Source organism: Phyllostomus hastatus, unplaced genomic scaffold (genome assembly GCF_019186645.2).
Source record: "Phyllostomus hastatus isolate PE091 unplaced genomic scaffold, TTU_PhHast_1.1 phas_scaffold_39, whole genome shotgun sequence".
In the NCBI taxonomy this organism is placed as follows: domain Eukaryota; kingdom Metazoa; phylum Chordata; class Mammalia; order Chiroptera; family Phyllostomidae; genus Phyllostomus; species Phyllostomus hastatus.
Window position 1 is genome coordinate 21391684 of NW_025334028.1, and position 21897 is coordinate 21413580.

Below are 21897 nucleotides of genomic sequence, written 5' to 3' on the forward strand. Positions count from 1 at the left end.
GCCGCGCCCTTCTAGAAAGGAGGACGACAAACTCCCCACACTCCCCGAGGAAATCCTGGAGCAGTACAGCTTCTTGGAGGCTCGGACCTCTCCATTTTAAAACTAGCTACAGCCAGGACAATCTGAACTGTCCCACCGATATTCCCGTTAATAATAAGCGCCCTTCCACTGGGCCCAGAGGCCACAATGTAAACGGGTGTCCCTAAGTATCTGTCTCTAGGAGGCGCTGGCCTCATCGCCTGGACGTGCATCCCATTTCGTTTCAGAACGTCCCCCAGACGCAACCGGGGGTCTTCTCCTTCGGGAAATTTCCGCCTTTGCAGCCGGATTGTCCCGTAATGAACGCGATGCGAGGTCGTTATCCGGGTGTGGGTTGGTGGAATCGTGGCACCAAGCCTGGGGCAAGTCGGATGATAGCAGCTTGGGGTTCAGTAGCGCCCCGCACGTCCTTCTCAGGGTACGCCCTCCGCCCTCGAGACGGTAACCACCAAGTTCCTCCGCGGGGGATTGCTGCGATTGCTGATTGCTGCGATTGCTGATTGCTGCGGGTCGCAAACACAGGCCCACCCGCAAGCTCAGATTCGCCTGACACCAGGAAAAAAAAATAAAGGGAGGAACTGAGCATGCTCCGTGGGGAGGGCGGGGCGCTAGGGCGCGCTTCGGGGCGGGCGCTCCTTAGGCCGCCTCCGCGCCTCTGCCGGGCGGCCTGTTCAGAGCCGCGCCCGCCGCAGGCTGCTCCGCCGCCCCGCCCCACCCCGCCCCACCCCCCCGCCGCTCGTCCCCGCCGCGGCGTAGCCCGCAGAAGCAGCAGCAGCAGCAGCGGCAGTAGCAGAAGCAGCTGCTGCTCCTCCTCCCCGGCGCCTGCCCCCCGTGGTTCCCTTCCTGGCTGCGGGAGAAACAGAGGTAGAGGGAGGACGAGGCACCACGCTGCCTGCACCGTAGTCCTTCGCCTCGCCCTGCCGGTTCCTCACCCTCCGGAGGAACATGGGTAAGTCACCCTTCCTCCCCCGTCATCGCCTGACATTTTTCTCTTTCTCGTCTTGTTGCGGGGTGGGAAGCATTTCTCGCGCAAAGTTGCCGGAATTCTTAAAAATCCCGGTGTGAGACAACGGCTCTTCCTCCGGGGAGAGTCAGCGCACGCGGAACACACGCCGGGTCCGTGGTCTCGGAGGGTCCTGAGCGCGGGGTCCGACCACCGCCCACCTTGCCACCTAGCCGCCTTGCCGGCACCCCGCCGCCTCTCTTCTCCTCCTCCATTCCTCCCGCTCAAGCCGGTGGCCGGGCACCAAGGAGCCTGCCCCTCGTGTGCGGGGCTGCAAGCGGGGGGTCAGACCTCTAGAAAGCCCACTCCACGGAACTTCCCTGGCAGGGCGACCTTTCCCCACTTTGGGATCTGCTCATTCCTAGACGGGGAAGTGCGAGCAAGTAGTTCATGAGGTGATTTTACCACCTGCACGGAAATTATTTTTTTTAGGGGAGAGCGGACAGCCTCATAGGTTGAAAGGATGACTTGTCAGAGGCCACGAGGAACCCGAGGAAGGATGATGGATGGAGCCGCTAGCTGTTGAATTAGTGTTTGGTGACAACAATGTACAAGTATTCCTGTGCTCAACCCATTTACTGGGTTCCTTCGCCTGTCCACTGTAGCAGGAAAACTGCACCGTGTAGCATGTTACCAAACTTAGTTATTTGTTCCCAGCTTCCCCTGCCTAAACGTACATTAATCTGATTTTGGTTCCTTTGTAGTTACAATTAATCTCAGGTGGTTGATTTTAATGAAATATTTAAATGCAAATGTGTATTGTAAGACTAAATATAATTTATCCTGAAATTTTTTCCTACTTTGTTGCCTAACTGTTAAATTCAATAGTTAGGAAGACGGCTGATGAATTCTGTAATGTAATGAAAAGCCAGAAGTTTTTAAAACAAGAGTAGCAGTTTGGAATACCATACTTATTTCTACATGTTCCCCAGTTTGTTTTCACTCCTGTCTTATAATTTCCTCTTTTTAAAATGTGCACCATTGGCATCTGTCTACTGGGACTTTTCTCACCCCTCTGTGCAGGTTATTTTAAGCTGAAATGAGTGTGGTCCTTTCATCTGTCATGCAGTGTTCAGCATATCCAGCCTTAGGTCGTGGCAACTCAATCTTCAAGGAAGTATCTAAATCTAGAAATGGTGTCAATGGAGCTTACTTTTGAACAGCAAATGCTTCAAGGTCTGATTCACACCTTTGGCTATATATCTGGAAGAAGCCAGTGTTGCAGGAGGAGGTGGTATGAATGAAAAATGAATCTAAGGCCCTTAATTTTATTTTCAGTTGTTTAGTATTTTCCCTTTTAATGTACTACTGGTATGATGAACAAATTTCTGGAAAAATTGGGTGGCCCATTTATATGTAGTCTTTCTCTGGGATTATAGCTTTTAAGTAAATATTAATACAGATTATTGGACACATTGTGTCTTTCCCTTGATCATACTAAATTTTTCTTCTCAATTATAGGCCACAAGTTTTGTTTGTAAAATATATTTCCGCATGTTTCAAGGTGAGCTAAAAAAATCCATTTAATTAGAATTTAACTTACATGTCAAATCAGTACCTTTTCAATGGGAGAAATCCAATTCTGTTGCAGTACTAGTGAATAAAAATACTTAAAGCAAATGAAATTATTTACTAAAAAATAATCTTGAAAATCTTGAGTTATTACTTGACTTTTAAAAGGCCAACTAGAAACCCATCTCTCACTTGAAGCTTCTCAGATAACTCTTTGATTAAATTCATCTCTCTCTTCATAGAGCTCTGCGCTTTGTTGGAAGCTTTGTAGCACTTACATAATCTGCTTTATAATGAGCTGTTTATGTGTGTGTTGTGTATTTAATCATGAATTCCAGAAGATGAAAATTGTCTTATTAATTTTTGTGTTCCCAACAGTGCTTTCCACATAGTAGATATTCAGTAAATCTTTGTGAATTAATTGTTTGAAACCTGTCTGTTCTTTTTAACTTGCTAACCTGGAAGTATGGGCCCTAAACAAACAGTTGAGTTGATAGGTGTTATGGAGGTATGGAGGAAGCAAAACAGAGAAGTATAATTAATTGTATTATGACTGCTCCTCTCTAAAAAGAGAGTGGGGTCGTCTCAGTGGTATGGGTTTTGGGGTACCTCCAGGCAAGCCATTTCCTTCTACACTACTGTTTTCATTGGTAAGGCAATTGAATATATGATCAGTAGGTACAAACAGTGATGTAAAATTGAAACCTTGGAGAGCAGTTTTATATTCTGAGCCAAGGGAGTTTTTATAACTATTCATGTACTTACAAGAGGCAGAAGGAAGTCTGATAAGTGTTAGGGAGAGAAATCACTTGTTTAATTTGTCTTTATAAAAAAGAAGTAAGATGACTTTTAAAAAAGATATCCTTATGGCAGTGATTTTTCTCCATAAGAAAATGAAGGCAACTTCCTATGTAATTTTATGGACCATCCTATTATTTAAAATAGATATTTTATTATAAATTCAACATGTATTTAATACATATTGAATATCAGCCATGTACAATGTGCTGTGGGAGGACAAAGATGAATAAAACATTCATATTTCAAGTTGCTCATAATCTTAACAGGAAGGCTATAACATACACAGGTAACTATAGTAGAAATAAAGTATAAGTGATATAAAAAATAGCCTTTACAGATATAAAGTTAGGATGAAGAGAAGATTTTAGAAAAATGATGTTATTTGAATCAAAGGTTGGGTAAACTTCTGAAAGATACAAATGAAGAGACTGTCAAGTCAGGTTGAGGATGGGAGGAGAGAGATGGCTTAACTGAAGACGGGGAGAGAGGGAATATTCAAGGAGTTTCCAGATACGATTAAATAACTATGTTTGCCTGGAGCAAAAGGTAAGTAAATAGTGGGTGGCAGAGATAAAAAAGTATTAATAGATAAAGACCAGATAGTAGAGGAGAGTAAATGCCAAGCTGAGGAAGTTTTTGGATTTGACTTGTCTGCTGAAGGACTATTAAACATTTTTATATAGTGGAGTGATGGATCACATCTATGGTTTAGGAAAATTAATCTGTCAATTAAGTGCAGGATGAATTAGATGAGAAATTAGAGAAGGCTTCAGAAGGTAGTGGCTGTAGTTTAGGGGAAAATATGTAATGGCCTGAACTAGGCTTAGGCAATGGGAATAGAATATTGCAAATAAAGAATGGGATTTACTTGGCAATTGATTGAATTTGGAATTGAGAAAGGAGACATACATTAACACCTTGGCAGTAATGAGAATGTGCAACCTAGTAATATATATTTAATCCATTGGAAGAGGAAAAATAAGTAGTTGTTTTGGGGCCTTTTGAGTTGTACATTTTGGTCTGTAATTTAGATTATCTGTTTTTTAATGACAAGGACTTTCATGCTAGGTTTTGAATACATTCCTAATACTAGTGTCTGGCACACAGTAGCTATATAGAAAAAGTTTATTGACTGCCCTGGCCAGGTGCTCAGCTGGTTGGAGCATCATCCCCTAACCCAATAGGTGGTGGGTTCTGTCGCCAGTAGGGGCGCCTACAGAGGTAATTGAGGCAGCTGATTGATATTTCTCTGTCACATCAGTGTTTCTCTCTCCTTCTCTCTGCCTGTCTCTCTCGTCATATCCTCCTGTGAGGATTAAAAAAAAAAAGAAGTTTATTTACTGACTGAAACTAGGTACAAAGTATTTAACAGTTATTTTAGTTCTCAAGAAGCCCCAACTAGAGACCTGGAAGTTATCCACAAATACTGTGCTATGATATTTGAAGTCAGATGGCAAGATAAGAGGCAACAAGGGAAAAAAAAAGAAAATTTGGCCAAGGTAAGAATCTTGAGGAATACCCTGTAGTTAGGGTAAAGAGTAGAATGATTTGACACTGAAAAAGACAGGAGTAGGTAAAAGTGAAATACTAGAATTGGCCTATAGTTGATTTCAAGAAAGTGAATTGTCAAAAAGTTTGTTACTTCACAACAGAGTATTAAGGACTGAGAAAAGGTTTCAAGTTTGTGTGGTTTGTTTAGAATATTACCCAGTGTATATTTTTTAAAGCAGCTTTAAGAGGTATAGTGCCCTGGCTGGCGTAGCTCAGTAGATTGAGCGTGGGCTTCGAACCAAAGTGTCGCAGGTTCGATTCCCAGTCAGGACACGTGCCTGGGGTGCAGGCCATGGCCCCCAACAACTGAACATTGATGTTTCTCTCTTTTTCTCTTTCTCCCTCCTTTCCCTCTCTAAAAATAAATAAATAAAATCTTTAAAAAAAAGAGGTATAGTAAATATGGAGGTCAGTTGTAAATGCTAAGTGATAATGAGTAAGTGGAAATAGAATTTATTATATATAGTCATTCTATGTTCCTTGCCCTGTTTAAAGATCTGTAAATTAGAAAAGGTTTTTTTAAAAATAATTTTACTTACTGAATTTTTTAGAGAGAAAGAAACATCAATTTGTTGTTCTACTAATTTATGCATTGTTTGGTAGATTCTTGTATGTGCCCTGGCCAGAGATTGAACCTGCAACCTTGGTGTATCAGGACTATGCTCTAACTGAGCTACCCAGCCAGTGGCAGCACAGGTTCTTTAACATTTTAAAAATGTTCCACTTACACGGAATGACACATGCTGTTTTCTTGCCTGAGAATAATTTGTAATCTCACCATAGTGCCTCATACCTCTTTGACATGTCTTGTGACTTAGTAACTTTTATTTTTGCAATAACTGTCATGCAGAGTGAATTTAGGAATGGTTTTATAATTTTATATGACATTTTGCATATTTTATACTGATGAATGGTTTTATCCCTTTTTATTTACTATTAGTCTTTGCAAATTTGGAATTTCTCTAGTTACATGTGTGCATCTAATTTTATTCTTATTTCCTGGAATTTTGTTTTTCTCTGTAAATATGTATTTAGCAATATAGATGTCTTTCTTTCCTTGTATTTTTAAGTCCAAGAGTGGTTTTATGAACAAGTAGTAAAAAATAGTACATTATTTGTACTTTGCAGGTCACAGTAGAGTGATAAAATATTTTTGTAAGCTGATAATCACTAAGGTTAATTAAGAGAGCATAGATGATAATTTTTCTTTATGACCATTTTTTTTTTCATATGGGAGAAAGGCTAAATTCACTATCCCTGAAAGTATCCTATTATGAAGTGTCTAATACTACTATTTAGAAAGCAGTAATAGCTTTAATTCATTTTGAGAACCGTAGAGTTTTAACTTTCACAGTGAAGTGTTGGAATTTCTAGGTGCCTTTGGAGAAATGTTGGGATTGCTTTCTCCAGAGATTCCAGATCGCTTGAATTTGAGCTTGGTAATTCTGGAGCTATAGGTGGCACCACAATAGCCATAAGAATTATCTAAAATTTTAATACCCACTCATGAACATTAGGGTGGGAGAAGGAAAATATACTACTTTGGGAACTCCATGTTAATTTTAGATAGCCAAATGTTTGGGTAACTATAAGGAAAAAATTTTAAATATTTAAAATATTTTCCAAGACATTTAACTTGGCAAATAGCTCTTTCTTGCAGAAAAAGATAATAAATGAAGATCTTAGAATGGATTTTAAAGTCTGTTTTTTTTCTATGATTCTTTGAAACTATGAAATATACTTAGTGTCATTGATATTTTAAATATGTTATAACTATCCCTATGTAACTAATTTTTCTTTAGTATTCTTAGGTTTATATGTACTTGAGGTAGCAACTTCAGGGTTTGAACCAACTTACTATCTTTGTCTAAGTAAATGGCCTGAAATACCATTACCCATGCTGGCCAAGATATAGATGCTAAATTCAAGTTGCAGAGTAATGTAATTCTCTGACTGCATCTATTGATACAACTTTTGTTGCCTAAAACATTCTAGGAGTTAAAACTGAGAATTAAGATAGTGATAAGTGGAAGTAGTTTAATTGCTAACTTAATTTAACTTGTACTTATAAATGCCAAAATCGTCCTTTTTACTCACAAAATGAAATTTTTCTATATGTGCTCAGTACTTGGCTTCTTCTTTAAAGACTGTTTTTGCTCAATATTGACTGTATCTTTGCTTTCAACTACTATTTACATACTATTGGCAACTAAATATATATATCTCTGGGGTATACCTGTGTATCTAGTAGATTATTAGACATTTCTACATGCATAGTAAATTCAAACTCATTGAGCTCAAAACTGAATTCATTGTGCAATTTTTAATAATTATAACCAGAGGTGTGCTGGTTAATATTTAACCCAAAGTGCCTATGCAGAAAGTTTAGAGTTTTGGTGGTGGTTCATTTCCTGTGATGAATGCACAGTAGGGAAGAGATGAGATGCAGTCTGCCATAATGTAGAGTATCTACCATATAGACATAATAACTTCATGAAAAAAAGTATTATAAAATGTAATACAATAATTAACTAGTAATGAGTTTTGAGTATTACCTTTTTAGTGTTTTAATATAATTTAATTTTAAGTTTATATAATTTAATTTTCAATAATGCTTGTTTTGATAACTGCCAACAAAGTTTCTGAACATTTAATAGTTCTATCTCATGGGCTGGTACAAGGGGGCTTTCCAGTATACCATTGGACTAATAATGACCATTTATTAATATCAGTTATATTTAGCTTTACTGCTTTTAAAAATGTTTTTATAATTTAATTTTAATCCTGTCAACAATTCTGTGAGGTGGGTGACACTATCCCCATTTTATTGACTCAGAGGATTAAATAATTTATCCAAGGGGGTGCAACTCATCTCTAAAATCCTGTTTTAAGAGCAGTGGTTCTCAAACTTCAGCTTGTAGAAATCATCTGGAGAGCTTATTGGGGGAAAAAAATTACTGGGCCCAACCTCAGAGATTCTGTTTCAGTAGGTGTGGGGCTGGGTCAAAAATTTTCATTATCAAGACATTCCCAGATGCTGCTGTGCTTTGAATAGCACCCCACTATAGAGCAGAAGTATGCAGACTTTTTACTTAAGGACCAGATGATAAGCATTTTAGGCTTTATGCAGGCCAAGAGGCAAAATCAAAGATGTAACATAGATAAAGCAAAATATATATGGTGAGAGAAAACAGTAACTATCCTCAATTTTTTATTGCTGAAATTCAAAATACAAAATTCAACACAATTTTTTGTAATATAGGCTTTAATCATCTTACATTTTCACAAGCTTTGTAGGTTTACTCAATTAAGCCTTTTTCTCTTCCTCACATATTTTCACCATCATTAGTTGTAACATAGCAGATGTTACACTTCAGGTTGTGCTGCATTTATGCTTTTTCAGCTTAGAAAATGTTCTTGCATATTGTTGTTTTATGCAGACTTTTTATAGAGGCCAGTTGTTTAGTCACTTCGTGCTCAACATTGACTTATCAAAAATAACAACCCTAAGCAATATCGCACGTATCTGTCAGCTCATCAAAAACCAAGAAACCTCTCAAATTCGTTTACCCTTTATTTTAGTTGATTATTAATATTGCCCCATGTCCTCACTTCTGCAAGCAGCTGTTTTCACTGAAGGCTATTCTTAAAGAAGTCCCCCTGCCCCAAATATTTCTTTGGTTGCTGTAGTTAAAATACAATTTAATTAACTCACCATGAGTAAGCACCTTTTCTTGCTTGACTAACAAATGAGCCACACAGAAACATACTTTACAGTTTTCTCTCTTCTCTTCTCTTCTCTTCTCTTCTCTTCTCTTCTCTTCTCTTTTCTCTCATGAAGAAATTCTGCTGTGATGAGATACTTTGTTTTATATTTCCTATTTCTCTGATGATTACTTTCCTATGAATTGTGAGTATGATGAATGCTTAGTCTGGTAATGTAGGTGTATGTTGTATTTTTCTAGCATAGCTGCAGTGTCATTGCATGATATAGTAGTTTTTCATCTAATTTAGTAATAAGATAATCCATATACCACTTTAAATTCATGACATTTGAGGGACACTTTTTTTGTTTTGACACCATGGTGAAAATGAAATGTTGTGGTATGACAATAGACAAGTACTTGGAACACTGGACAGTCATAGCTGCCATTTGTAATGCATTAAGCAATAGTGTATGACAGTGAGAGTGCCACATATGTTTCTGCCTTAGCTACTCAACTGTCATCATAATGTGGAAACAGCTATAGACAATACATAAAGGAATGGTTTCTATCCACTAGTTCTGTGACTTAATTTTCACAACAATCTCCTAAGTTTAGAATAAATGTGTTAATTTTCAAAAGTGGTATGTTTAATTTTACCACAATTTTAAATACAATTAACTCTTTAGTAATTCAAAAGCTATGAGAGAAATCTCAGAAACTGCAAAATCAAATACCTCCTAAAACCAGATGGAGTATTAATTAGTGATACATATGATATATATAGTCATCAGTCATCTTTAAACTGCATTTTCAATTGACCAGAATGATATAAGATATCAAGGAGATGGAGGATAGTATCTCTGTTTTCCATAATTTTCTTGTGCAGTATAATAGACTTTGGCAAGTTATTTAACCTCTTTAAATTCCCATTTCATATATTTTTAACACATTGTTATTATTATTGAATAAGAACAAAGGAATAGATTTCAAATGAAGTGGAAAATAAGAAAGTAGAGGGGAGCCCATTTCTTAGGAAACTAATAGAAATTGTGGAAGCCTTCAAGCTCAGTTACCTAATAAAGATGTACCAGCCCTGGAACCAAGGTCTGTTTTATTATTTTGTTCTGTTTTTTTAATATTTTGGCCCTTGAGTTTAAATATACTTTTTTTAAAGATTTTATTTATTTATTTTTAGAGAGGGAAGGGAGGGAGATGAGAGAGAGAAACATCAATGTGCGGTTGCTGGGGGTTATGGCCTGCAACCCAGGCATGTACCCTGGCTGGGAATCGAACCTGGGACACTTTGGTTCCCAGCCCGTGCTCAATCCACTGAGCTACGCCAGCCAGGGAAGTTTAAATATACTTTTAAGGAAAAATGATAGCATGGCATTTTAAAAAGTCATCAAAATGCTGGACTGCTGGATTATTTGTACAAAATATTATTTTCTTATATATTAAAAGCATTTTCCAACATTAAGTATTATATAAAATTATTAAAATATTTATATAAAAGAATTACATGAAATCCTATTATTTTTAAGTTATTTTTTAAAATATATAAGAAGAAATTATGTAACATTTATAAAATAATTTAAAATAACTAGGAAGTTCCACAATTTATGAATGGAAGTTTTGTTTTCCATAGCCAGAAAACACAAACCAGGAATCATTTTACTTTAATAAAAAATTTCTTTAACTCGTAGGGAAAATATTCCCCTTTGAAGATTCTTTAAGTGACATTAGCATAAAATATGAGATAGATCATTATAAAAAAGCAAAACTTACATTGATATATGTGTATTCTCTACAGAAATACAGATGTTTATCTTTAAAGTTATAAGATATTTGGCCTCAAAAATAAAATTATTTAGAACAAATGCAGAAAATTTACATGAGCTGATTAAATTAATATCCTTTTAATTGGTAGAATGCATTTCTGGGGAGGATAGTGAAAAGCTCCAAGAAGGAATAGCTGTCCAGTGTGTCATATTTCTGGCTTTGGTATGGTTTGTATATAACACTCTCAGTCAAATCAGAAACTCAAGACTGTAATGTTAGGCATTATGGAAAGTGAAAAAATAAGTAGTGCAAGTAACCACATTTTCTGCTTTTTAAAAGCTTCACTTCTAACTGGTAGATAAAGAATAATAAAAGAAATGAATAGTAGATACAGATAAGGCCATAATTCTCAAAAGAGAAGCAGAAAAGCCTAAGAATTTAAATGAGAGGTTAGATCATGTTGCCTTTTTAGCATCTAGTACAGCTTCTCTGAAATATACAAGTGCTTATTACTTAAAACAATCTGGAAATGTTGCCTAGAATTCATTTACTTCATCTGTTAAACACTGAAAGCTAGAGTATGCATCTAGCACTGTACCATTCTTGAGATACTATGGCAGAGAGTGCTTCCTGGTACATTTCATTGTGATTATTTTTTTTGTTTTTGTAACATAATTCAGATTTGTAAACAGTTGTTAGCTAGTACAGCTGTCTAACATGGTTGGGTAATAAATTCATTCTTGAAGAGCTTACATCTATATAAAGCAGGATACAGATAGTCCTTGCTTTGCGCAGTTCTGATATACATGAGATCTGCATGGGTTTTGTTTAAGATGTTACTGTGCAGACCGCCTGTTCAGTGGAAAAAGCTGGGACTTTGAAGACACATGTGTCTGGATTTATCCCAACTTTGTCACTTATCTTTCTAGGCAAAATATGCAGCTTCTGAATTCAGCTTTTTCAAGTATTAAAATATAGATAATAGTAATGCCTATTTCACAAGGTAATTTTAAATATTAAAATTTAATTTCTATTTCCATGGCTGAAAATACAGTCATTTTGAGGAAACACTATTTTAATTGAGGTTTAAACCAAACAAAGGATATAGTATTACTTACTATTTTAACAAAATCATTCAGTGAGTATGAAGTTATTGGAGCAGATTATACTTTTTAAAAAAATTAATTTGAAAGAGATGAAGAGACAGACATTGATTTGTTGTTCCATTTGTGTATGTATTCATTGCTTGATTCTTGCAAATCCCCCAACCAGGGAGGGAACTCACAACCTTGGTTATCAGGACAATATTCTAACCAACTCAGCTACCCAACCAGGGTCTATATTTTCCAAAGATAACTACAAACAATATCTCTAACCCCACATACTCTTTTAGAACTTGCTACTCCTCATTGAGAATTGGGGAGTTCTCTTCTGTGGGATTTGAGCACACTTATGACTAGTAACCGGTAGAATGCTTCAGAAGTGATACTGTATGATTTCTTAAGCTCAATCTTAAAAAGCAGTGCTTCTTCCACCGTGTTTGCTTGAACACTGACCTCCATGGAGCACTGAGAAGTCAAGACCCTGAAGCTGTCATGCACTGAGGAAACCAAGCCATGTGCAGAGGCCTAAGATCTCATGTGGTCAGTCCTAGCCTTCATCTACTTCCAGGCCAGTCACCAGACATATGAGTGAATGCACTGTCAGATGATTCAGATGATGCCAGCCTTCACCATTGAATTACTCCCAGAGACATCCCTAGACTTTGAGACTCTGCTTCAAGCCTCTAGTCCTGCTGGAGCAGAGATAAACCATCCTCAATCTGTCCTTTGTGAATTCCTGGTTCAGAGAATCTGTGAGCACAATAAAATGGCTTTTGTTTTAAGTCAGTAAGTTTGGGGTGGCTAGTTATCTAACAATAATGATTGGAAAGGATATAAAACCTGAAAGATACATTGTCTCACTAAGAAACAGGTTACTATTAAAAACTCATCAAAGTGGGAACTACCTTTTGAATAAATGTTTACTAAGTTTTTTTTTCCATTTTAAATGAAGATAGCCAAACAGCTCTAAATGAGAAATTCATTCCCTTATCCAGTCAGTTAATCAAACAGATGTTTACTGGGTACCTCTTATGTGCCAAGTGATAGGTGTAATGAAATGACTATACAGTATACATCTGAGGGGGATATGTTCTAAGACCTCCCAGCGGATACCTGAAACTCAGGATAGTACTGAAATACACACACACGCACACACACACACACACACACAATGTTTTTCCTGTACATACATATCTGTGATAAAGTTTAATTTAAAAATTAGGCACACACAACAATAATAATAAAAAACAGTTATAACAATACACATAAAAATTATATGAATGTAGTATCTCTCTTTCAAAGTATCTTATTATATGATACTTACCTTTTCTCTTAAAGGAAGCACTTTACAGCTTCTCTTCGGCACATATAAATTTCCAGCACCAGTATTCGTGTGCTTTGGGGGCATTATTAAATAAAATAATGGTTCCTGGAAACAAGCACTTGGTGCCATGACAGTCGATCTTATAACTGAGATGGTTACTAAGTGACTAATAGACGGGGAGCATACAGTATGGGTAGCTGGACAAAGGGAAGATTGACGTCCAGGTTGGGACTGAATGGGAAGGCACAAGACTTCATTCTGCTACTCAGATACTCGGAACAGGATACAATTTAAAACTTATGAATGGTGTATTTTTGGAATTTTCTGTTTAATATTTTTGGTCCACAGTTGACCACAAGTAACTGAAACTGTGAAAAGTGAAACTACAGATAAGCAAGGGACTTCTAGAATTAATAAGGTGCCCTGTACAATACTGTGAGGGAGCATATATTAAAAATTATGCAAAAAATAATAGAAATTGTGACTGGTGCTGTGAAGGTTGGATGATGCAGTGATAGAGAGTGATCCAGGAGGGTAACAAAGGAGAGATTTAGAATATGCAAAAATGGTCTCTGGGGTGGTGACGTCTAGGTTGAGACTTGATGAGGAAGGGTGGCAAGCAAGGAGCACTGGGGTTGGGATAAAAGGAAGAAGTTTTAAGAGACCAGGGTGGTGCCAAATAAGTCTTAACTGCTTTTATTACTTATTGACAGGTAGTTTTGACGAATTACTATAATTCGACTAACATGTCTTATTTGTTCCACAGCGTTGTGTTACTTTTTATTTTAATTATAAAAGAACCCAGATGTTATACATTATTTATACTTAATTTCAAAAAAGATCAACTTACTATCCATTTAGTAAGATTAAACAAGTATATCTGAGATATGATGCCCTACAACTTCTTTTTAGTTTATAGAAGAGATACTTACAGTTTTTTTTTCTGTAGAAAAAAATCAATTTATTGAAACTACCAAGCCCCTCCGAAGGAAATAAACATTAACTTTGGTTATGAATGATATCCTAGGATTTTTAATAAAGTGTAGGTTTAGGTTTACTAAATTAGTCACTGGTTGTACCAGGCATCACTAGAGCATGTTAATGTTATTGATGTACATTTTTAAGGCTGCTTTTTCCTGGGTTGACATGGAACATAAATTATTTCTTATTTTATAGCACAGGATTCCGTGATATTTTTAGATTCTGTCATGAATGGCAATGCACAGAAGTCTGATATAAAATAAACTTTCTTTGAAGTAAGAAAATGCCTGAAATTCTAATATGAGAACAACAGTCCAGGTAGGGGTGTGGTCCTGGGTATCCTACTAGAGTTTTCCATCAGGTAGAAATTCTTTGCATAGTATCATCAAGATATCATTTGTCTTTTTCATTGTGTTGACATTTGCACTAATAATGGTGACAAAGCAGTCGTGAGTAAAAAACTGCCAGTGCTTTAGTCTGTGTGAACCAGGGTAATAATAGCACCAAACTGTACTAGTAGTTACAGTATTCTTTATTTACCTTCATATTCTTGAAGTAATTAATAGTAGTTCATTTAAGAATGCCTGTAACAAAGCAGGAAAAAAGTCTTTTTAAAAATCTCAACCTTGCCCTGACCAGTATGGCTTAGTTGGTTGGATATTGTCCTGCAAAGTAAAGGGTTGCTGGTTCAATTCCTGCTCAGGACACATGCCTAGGTTGCGAGTTTGTCCCTGGTAAGGTGCATATGAGAGACAACTGACTGATGTTTCTGTCACATTGATGTTTCTCACCCTTTCTCTCTCTCTTCTTCTCTCTCTGAAAATACATAAATAATATCTTTTTAAAAACCCTCAACCTTTGTATACACATTAAAACTATTCTATCTGATGAAGTGAGAAGTACATACATAACACTTTCATTACATTGCAAAGTCTGGTGGTTATTTTGAAGAAATAGCACTTGTGGTTGAGTTGTGAACTGACCAAGATACTTTTTTTGTCATAGAATAACATTTTTTATTTGAAAGAACTGACAAACTGATTTTTCATATTTGACAGACATTTTCTCATAAATGAATGAGGTTAATTTGCTATTTAAGGAAAACAGCTGACCATATTTGTTGCCAGTGATAAAAGTGGAGTTTTTAAGAAAAAATTAGTGATTTGGAAAACTTATATCACCTTGAGCTTGACTAGTTCTCAATACTGAAGGAGTCTTTTAATGAGATTGGTGATATTAACAAATGTGGTATTTTAAAATAGCTCAATAAAATGTGTCACTATTTGAAAGGTATGTATAACTCTGACCTCAATTTTAATGACCCAGTGTATTGATGATAAATATCTTGCATGCATAACAGACTTAAAGTGCAAGAGACCAGTGGATTTTAATGTAGGGGATGGAAAGGCTCATTAATATTGTTTCAGATTCCACATGGCAACCAATCTTTAAAAAACTATCACCTGTTATGTTTTGGTGTGGTATCAAAGAATATCCATGATTATCCAAAAAGACCATTAGACTCCACTCCTGTTTTTCAACTATGTATATGTGTAATGAGGCTGAATTTTCTTCATCTACTCAACCAAAACAACAAATTACAAAAGATTGAGTATAGAAGCAGATATGAGAACCTACTGTCTTCTATTAAGGCAGACATTACGGTGATTTGTAGAAAAAATACCACCTCTTTCAATGTGGTACATAAATACAATGGAATATTACTCAGCCATAAGAAAAGATGAAATACTGTCATTTGCAACAACATGAATGGATCTTGAGAATATCATGCTAAGTGAAATAAATCACATGGGAAAAATCAATAACCATATGATTTCACTCATACCTTGGCTAGAAAACTGAAAGCAACAAACAAACAAAGACGACACATAGAAACTCATAGACACCGACAACAGTATGGTGGTTACTAGAGGGAAAGGAGAGTTGATGCAGAAACAGGTAAAGGAACTCAAATATATGGTGACAGAGGGAGATGACTTTGGGTGGGGAGCACAGTGCAGTATTACAGATGAGTTATACACTTGAAACTTACATAATTTCATTAACCAATGTCAGCCCAGTAAATTTAATAATTTTTTAAATACCATCTTTTTCATTAAGTTTTTATCTTTCAAATATAGGTATTTTTCATTAAAATATTAATTATGTAACAGTAGTTTTATAAGTGTCAGATTTAAATTAAAATCTTAAATCTCAGTTTTAATTTTTAGTATGTTAAATATCAATAGAATTAATTGATGTAAAACACTATTAGAGATTCTGAATAATTTTAATAGTGTAAAGAGATTTTGATAATCTATAGCCTAGACACAGGGGTGTCCAACCTTTTGGTGTCTCTGGGCCACACTGGAAGAAGAGTTGTCTTGGACCACACATTAAATACATTGCAACACGTAATCCCAAAAAAGTCTCATAATGTTTTAAGTAAATTTATGGTTTTGTGTTGGGCCACATTCATAGCCATCCTGGGCCTCATGTGGCCTGAGGGCCGCGGGTCTGACACCCCTGTTGGAATCCATATATAATTTAAGAGGCGAGCATAGTTTTATGATCCAAAATGTACATGTTTTGGCTTAAAATGATATTTTGATTTGAAGTGTTTTTCACATAGCAGTGTTAAAATAGGTTATATGGTCATCAGACTTGGTATTAGTTTAAGTCATTATTTTGAAACATTTCTAAACTTTCATCTTTTTATGTCCTTAAAATACAGCAGAGGAAGCATAAAATGAAACAATATAATTTTTTCTATGGAACTAGAGTTTTGGTTTTTGTTTGTTGTTGTTTAACTATGACTCATTTCCTAAACAAGCTAAAAAATAAGGTATAATAATGCTGAAAAAGGTGTTCTGTGACAATTTGTTGAATATTCCTGGTATTTTACATATACAGGATGAATGTTTTATATTTGACTTAAATGGGTAAAATTTTACTTAAAAAGTTTGAAATAGTACAGTCCATTGCCATTTTTGGAATGCATGTGGGTGTTAATTTACTCTAATGAGAGCCCATTGCCTATTAGTGGTAACTGTTATGTAGCATGAGATGGCCGTATGGTTAGTGAGGTTTCTGATTTTTTTTTTCTATAAGCAGATAATCTCAGTGATACCTTGAAGAAGCTGAAGATAACAGCTGTTGACAGAACTGAGGATAGTTTAGAAGGATGCTTGGATTGTCTGCTTCAAGCCTTGGCTCAAAATAGTAAGTTTCATTATGTTTACTCAAATGCCAAACAAAAAGAACAGCAGTCATTGGTATGTAGTTTATCATATAACTTGCACTCACATAACTTGAATTCTTTTGAATCCTATCTCTAAATACTGAGGTTGTTTTACATATTCCACCCTCCTACCCCACTTCTCCACCTACAAGGTTCTAAAAGCCAAGTTAATGGAAGAAAGGGGGAATTGACTGATGGTGATGATGACATTAATACCATTCTCAAAGAGAAGCCAATATTTTATTCATTACAGATAAGCACCATAGTTGTTTTTCTTCTTTACACATTTGTTCTTTAAAAAAAAAAGACTGTGTTTGTATGTGGGGAGACTAGGGAGGAGAAACAGAGGAACCGTAAAATACCTAAGTATTTTTACTGAGATCTTATGGCCACACTTTTAATAATTTTACTTAAAAAAATGTGTATGCTTAGATTTAATTGAAAAGAACCATTAGTACTTATCCCCACCTCCCTTAAAATTGAGGTAAGATTTTGGTAGTATGGTGGTAAATAATGTTACAGGTGAAATTTATACAGCTTTTCATTGACAAACACATTATATTGTTGCATTTGATCCATCATATTTCTATGCATTAATTTCTCTATTCTCACAGTGAAGAGATAGGTGCAGAATGAATTTCATTTTGTTTGGTTGTGCTACGGGTTGCACTGTGCTTGTTTGTAATTATGCCATTATCTTATCCTGGAACTAATTATGTAGCCGACAAAGAATTTAGGAGAGAGAGTATATATTGTTATAAGTCTCAATTTCAAGCACTCGGAGATATATGTGTCACTTCTTTCAATTCATTTTTTAGTAAACTGATTAGAAAATTTAAAATAATTGATTTTAGTACTCTTCATCAAAAAGCACATTTTAAAGCTAGCTTTGAAAATTCTTTTTCCATAATTCTTTTTCTTTTGATATTAGACATAACAGAAAAAACATATAACATAAGGACTTTAGTAAGAGCATCTGGATAAGACGATGGTAAAGGAAAAGAGATACATGTAGTAGATACATGTGGCTATTTAAATCTAATAATTAAATTAAAAATTAAGTTCCTTAGTCTTATTTTTCAGTAGCCCAGCTTGGTTGAGCGACTGCCTCCTTGGGCATCACAAATACAAATCATTTCCATTATCACAAAGTTATTTTGGATAATACTGGCCTAGAGGACTAGAAAAATCATGTGATGGCCTGATTTTCACAATTGCCTATATAAGCAGATTTATATAATCATGTTAGTAGTCTAAGTAAATTGAGTATTTCAAGTTCATTTTTTTGAAGAGTTGTTTTATTATAACTTTGTTTTCAATGGCCCAGTTTTTTCTCTGTTCTAGAAAAGCACAGAATTATTTAAATGAATCATTTGTTCAGGAACTGAAGGACATGGAGGTGATGTCATTTGTTGTGTGTGGAGGGTTGCTTAGTCCTTCTGTAAAGACTGGTAAAGAGATGGAGAAAAATTAAAAAAAGGAAGCAAAAGTTTATAACTTTTTAAAGAACAGATTCAAGAAATATTGATAATTATATATAATTATTGGATTAAATTTCAGAATTAGAGGCTTATTCATGGAATCCATTTATTGAAAATGCTCTTGAATTTGTCTGTCATCAAATATTAAAGTCAAATAACCACAAGGTGTTAATAAAAAACAATAAACTCTACTGTTTAAACTGTTGACTCTCCAGGAAGGGAACAAAAGAAATAAGTCTTTCATAGCAGCTGTATCAAAATTGATGCCCTCATATCTAAGATATTGACACAAAAGAATTTTGTTTTTGCTTTACCTCTAAAACAGCTTTATTCATGTCTAACATCCAATTGGATACCATCAAAATAATGAATGGATTTCTCATTCTTAAATTTTTGTTTTGTATCTTCACAGTCCCTTCCTTTACCCATTCCCAGGCTACTACTAATCTGTGGTAACTACACATTAATTTGCATTTCCTAGATTTTTTTTGATTATGCTATTACAATTGTCCTATTACCCCCATTCATTCCCCTCCATCCTGCACACCCTCTCCCACTCCATTCCCCCCACTTTAGTTCATATCCATGAGGCATAAGTTCTTTAGCTTCTACATTTCCCATACTATTCTTGCCCTCCCCCTGTCTATTTTCTACCTACCATCTATGCTACTTATACTCTGTACCTTTTCTCCCTCTCTCCTCCTCCCACTCCCCTGTTGCTAACCCTCCATGTGATCTCCACTTCTTTGTTTGTGTTCCTGTTCTAGTTGTTTGCTTAGTTTGTTTTTCTTTTTGTTTTAGGTGTGGTTGTTAATAATTGTGAGTTTGCTGTCCTTTTACTATACATGTTTTTTATCTTCTTTTTCTTAGATAAGTCCCTTTAACATTTCATTAAATAAGGGCTTGGTGATGATGACCTCCTTTAACTTGACCTTATCTGAAAAGCACATTATCTGCTCTTCCATTCTAAATGAAAACTTAGCTGGATAAAGCAATCTTGGATGTAGGCCATTGCCTTTCATGACTTGGAATACTTCTTTCCAGCCCCTTCTTGCCTGCAAGGTCTCTTTTGAGAAATCAGCTGACAGTCTGATGGGAACTCCTTTGTAGGTTACTGTCTCCTTATCTCTTGCTGCTTCTAGGATTCTCTCCTTCATTTTCACCTTGACTAATGTAATTATGATGTGCCTTGGTGTGTTCCTTCTTTGGGACTGAGCTTCCTGGAAGTCTATTTTCTTTGCCAGAAAGTTCTCCTTTATTATTTGTCCAAATAACTTGTCCACTTGTTGCTCTTCCTATTCTTCTTCTGGTATCCCTATAATTCGGATGTTGGAATGTTTAAAGATGTCCTGGAGGTTCCTAAGCCTCTCCTCGTTTTTTTGAATTCTTATTTCTTCATTCTTTTCTGAGTGTATGTTTTTTTCTTCCTTCTGGTCCACTCCATTGATGTGAGACCCAGCTTTCATTTCATCACTATTGGTTCCCTGTGCATTTTTCTTCATTTCACTTATTGTAGCCTTCATTTTTTCATCTAATTTGTGACCAAAATCAACCCATATGTGTGAGCATCCTGATCACCAGTGCTTTGAACTGTGCATCTGATAGGTTGGCTATTTCTCAGTTGCTTAGAAGTACTGGTTGTGGGGCTTTCAATTCTGTTTGAGCCATCTTTTTTGTTTTTCCTTTGGTCTGGTCTCGCCTGTAACATATGAGGGGCGGAGCTTTAGGTGTTCACCAGGGCGGGGCACCCCAGTCCCTGGGCTGTGACTTTGTATGTGGGGGCAAGGTCTGAGAGGGAACAGTGGCGTTTGCTCCGTTCTCCGTTGGACCTCAATCCCTTCCACCACTTCCTCCAAGCACACTGGGCCCCTCTGGTGTCAGTTCCCATGTGGGTGGGCTTGTGCATCCTGTGGGACTTTCCAGTGACCTCTCCTGTGAGGCTGGGAGTCTCTCCCTGCACCTCAACCCCCAGAGGTGGTTTCAATCAGTGCCCCAAGGCTCTATTTCCCAGCGCTGTGATCCTGGGTTGTGTGCAGTGCCTTGCTTCACAATCACCACCTTGCTGGGTCTGCTTGTTGCCACTTGTGCACTCAGGGTCCACCTGCTACGGTCTTGTGCACCCTGGATTCCTTGTACACCCGGTCCCAACACTCTCTGCTCTGCAACACACACACGCTACCGGCTCTGCCCCTCCTACCGGTCTGGATGAATGTGTCTATTTTAACTTCTTGGTTGTTCAACCTCCATACAGTTCAATTTTATGTCAGTTCTGGTTGTTATTATGTTTTTAAATTGTTGTTGTCCCTATCTTGGTTGTGCGAGGAGGAACAGTGTGTCTACCTATGTCTCCATCTTGGCCAGAAGTCTGCATTTCCTAGATTTTTATATAAACGGAATCATGCCCATATGATTCTTTTCTGTTTGGCTTCTTTCACTCAGCATACTTTGAACACAAAATAATTTGACATAGGAAAAGGGAGTTCATGCAGATATCTAGTCTTTGACTTAAAGACTGATTTCTATCAATGACTGAGCACCTACCATGTGCTCAGCACTAGACTCGGCACTATATCTTTCCTGTAGCTCTTGAGGAGGTACTATTATCATCATTTAAAAGATAATGGAAACTAACCCTGTAGTGTTACTTGCTTTGCTCTGGCAGAATCAGTTTGGATTGAAACTCTTAGATTACAAAATAAAAAATTATATTCTGAGTAAAGTACAGCTTTTTGCTGAGTTTACAGAATGTGAAATTGTTTGCGTAAGCTAGGTTTTAATATGCCTTAAATACTTATTTTTTAAAAAATTAATTTCAAATTGTTATTTAAGAGAAAAGGCGATGTATAACCTTTTTTTTTTTTCACTTGAGCTGTAGACTGGTACTTTTATAGGTATTTATTGTTATATTTTATAAAATTAACAACTGCTTTTTAAATAAGAAAAAGTAAAAATACCAGTAAGATGTTTATTTTCTACAGTTGCTCCTACTTCCCTGAATAAAGTGATGATTCTATTACTACTGTCCTCTTAAAGGTAAAATTATAAAACATCTAACTTAAGTGAATCTGTAGTGTTATATATAAAACAGAGACCTTCTAGTTTCATAATTCTTAGTGTCAGGTGCTTTAACTAAAAATATCACTGTTTGCACCAGCATTGCACCTGATCGAGAAAGAATGATTTCTCCTTTTTGTTCAAATGGTAGATGGTAGGATGGTAAGATGGTAATGTGTGTAATGGGAATCTAAACTTAAGTTTTATTTATAGTCTGCAACCCTGTCACTGGAAAGGGCAGTTTTGAAAGGAAAGAAATTACGCTTCTAAAATTTACACTGTGGGAATTTAGTATATTTGAATTGCATTTTACAAATGATC

The 21897-nt window shown here is 36.3% G+C and overlaps 1 protein-coding gene across 4 annotated transcripts in view; it reads left to right on the plus strand.

The window, feature by feature from the left end:
* Positions 1-785: 785 nt before the first annotated feature.
* The window catches only part of RAP1GDS1 (Rap1 GTPase-GDP dissociation stimulator 1), a 148263-nt gene continuing 127151 nt past the window's right edge, over positions 786-21897 (plus strand). For 3 of the 4 annotated variants that reach the window (XM_045820371.1, XM_045820373.1, XM_045820375.1), the window contains exons 1-2: positions 786-988; positions 16912-17022. In XM_045820371.1, the coding sequence (XP_045676327.1) occupies positions 985-988; positions 16912-17022 (115 nt within the window). In that variant the 5' untranslated portion in view covers positions 786-984. The remainder of the gene's footprint in view (positions 989-16911; positions 17023-21897) is intronic. The other variant, XM_045820374.1, reaches the window with a different exon arrangement.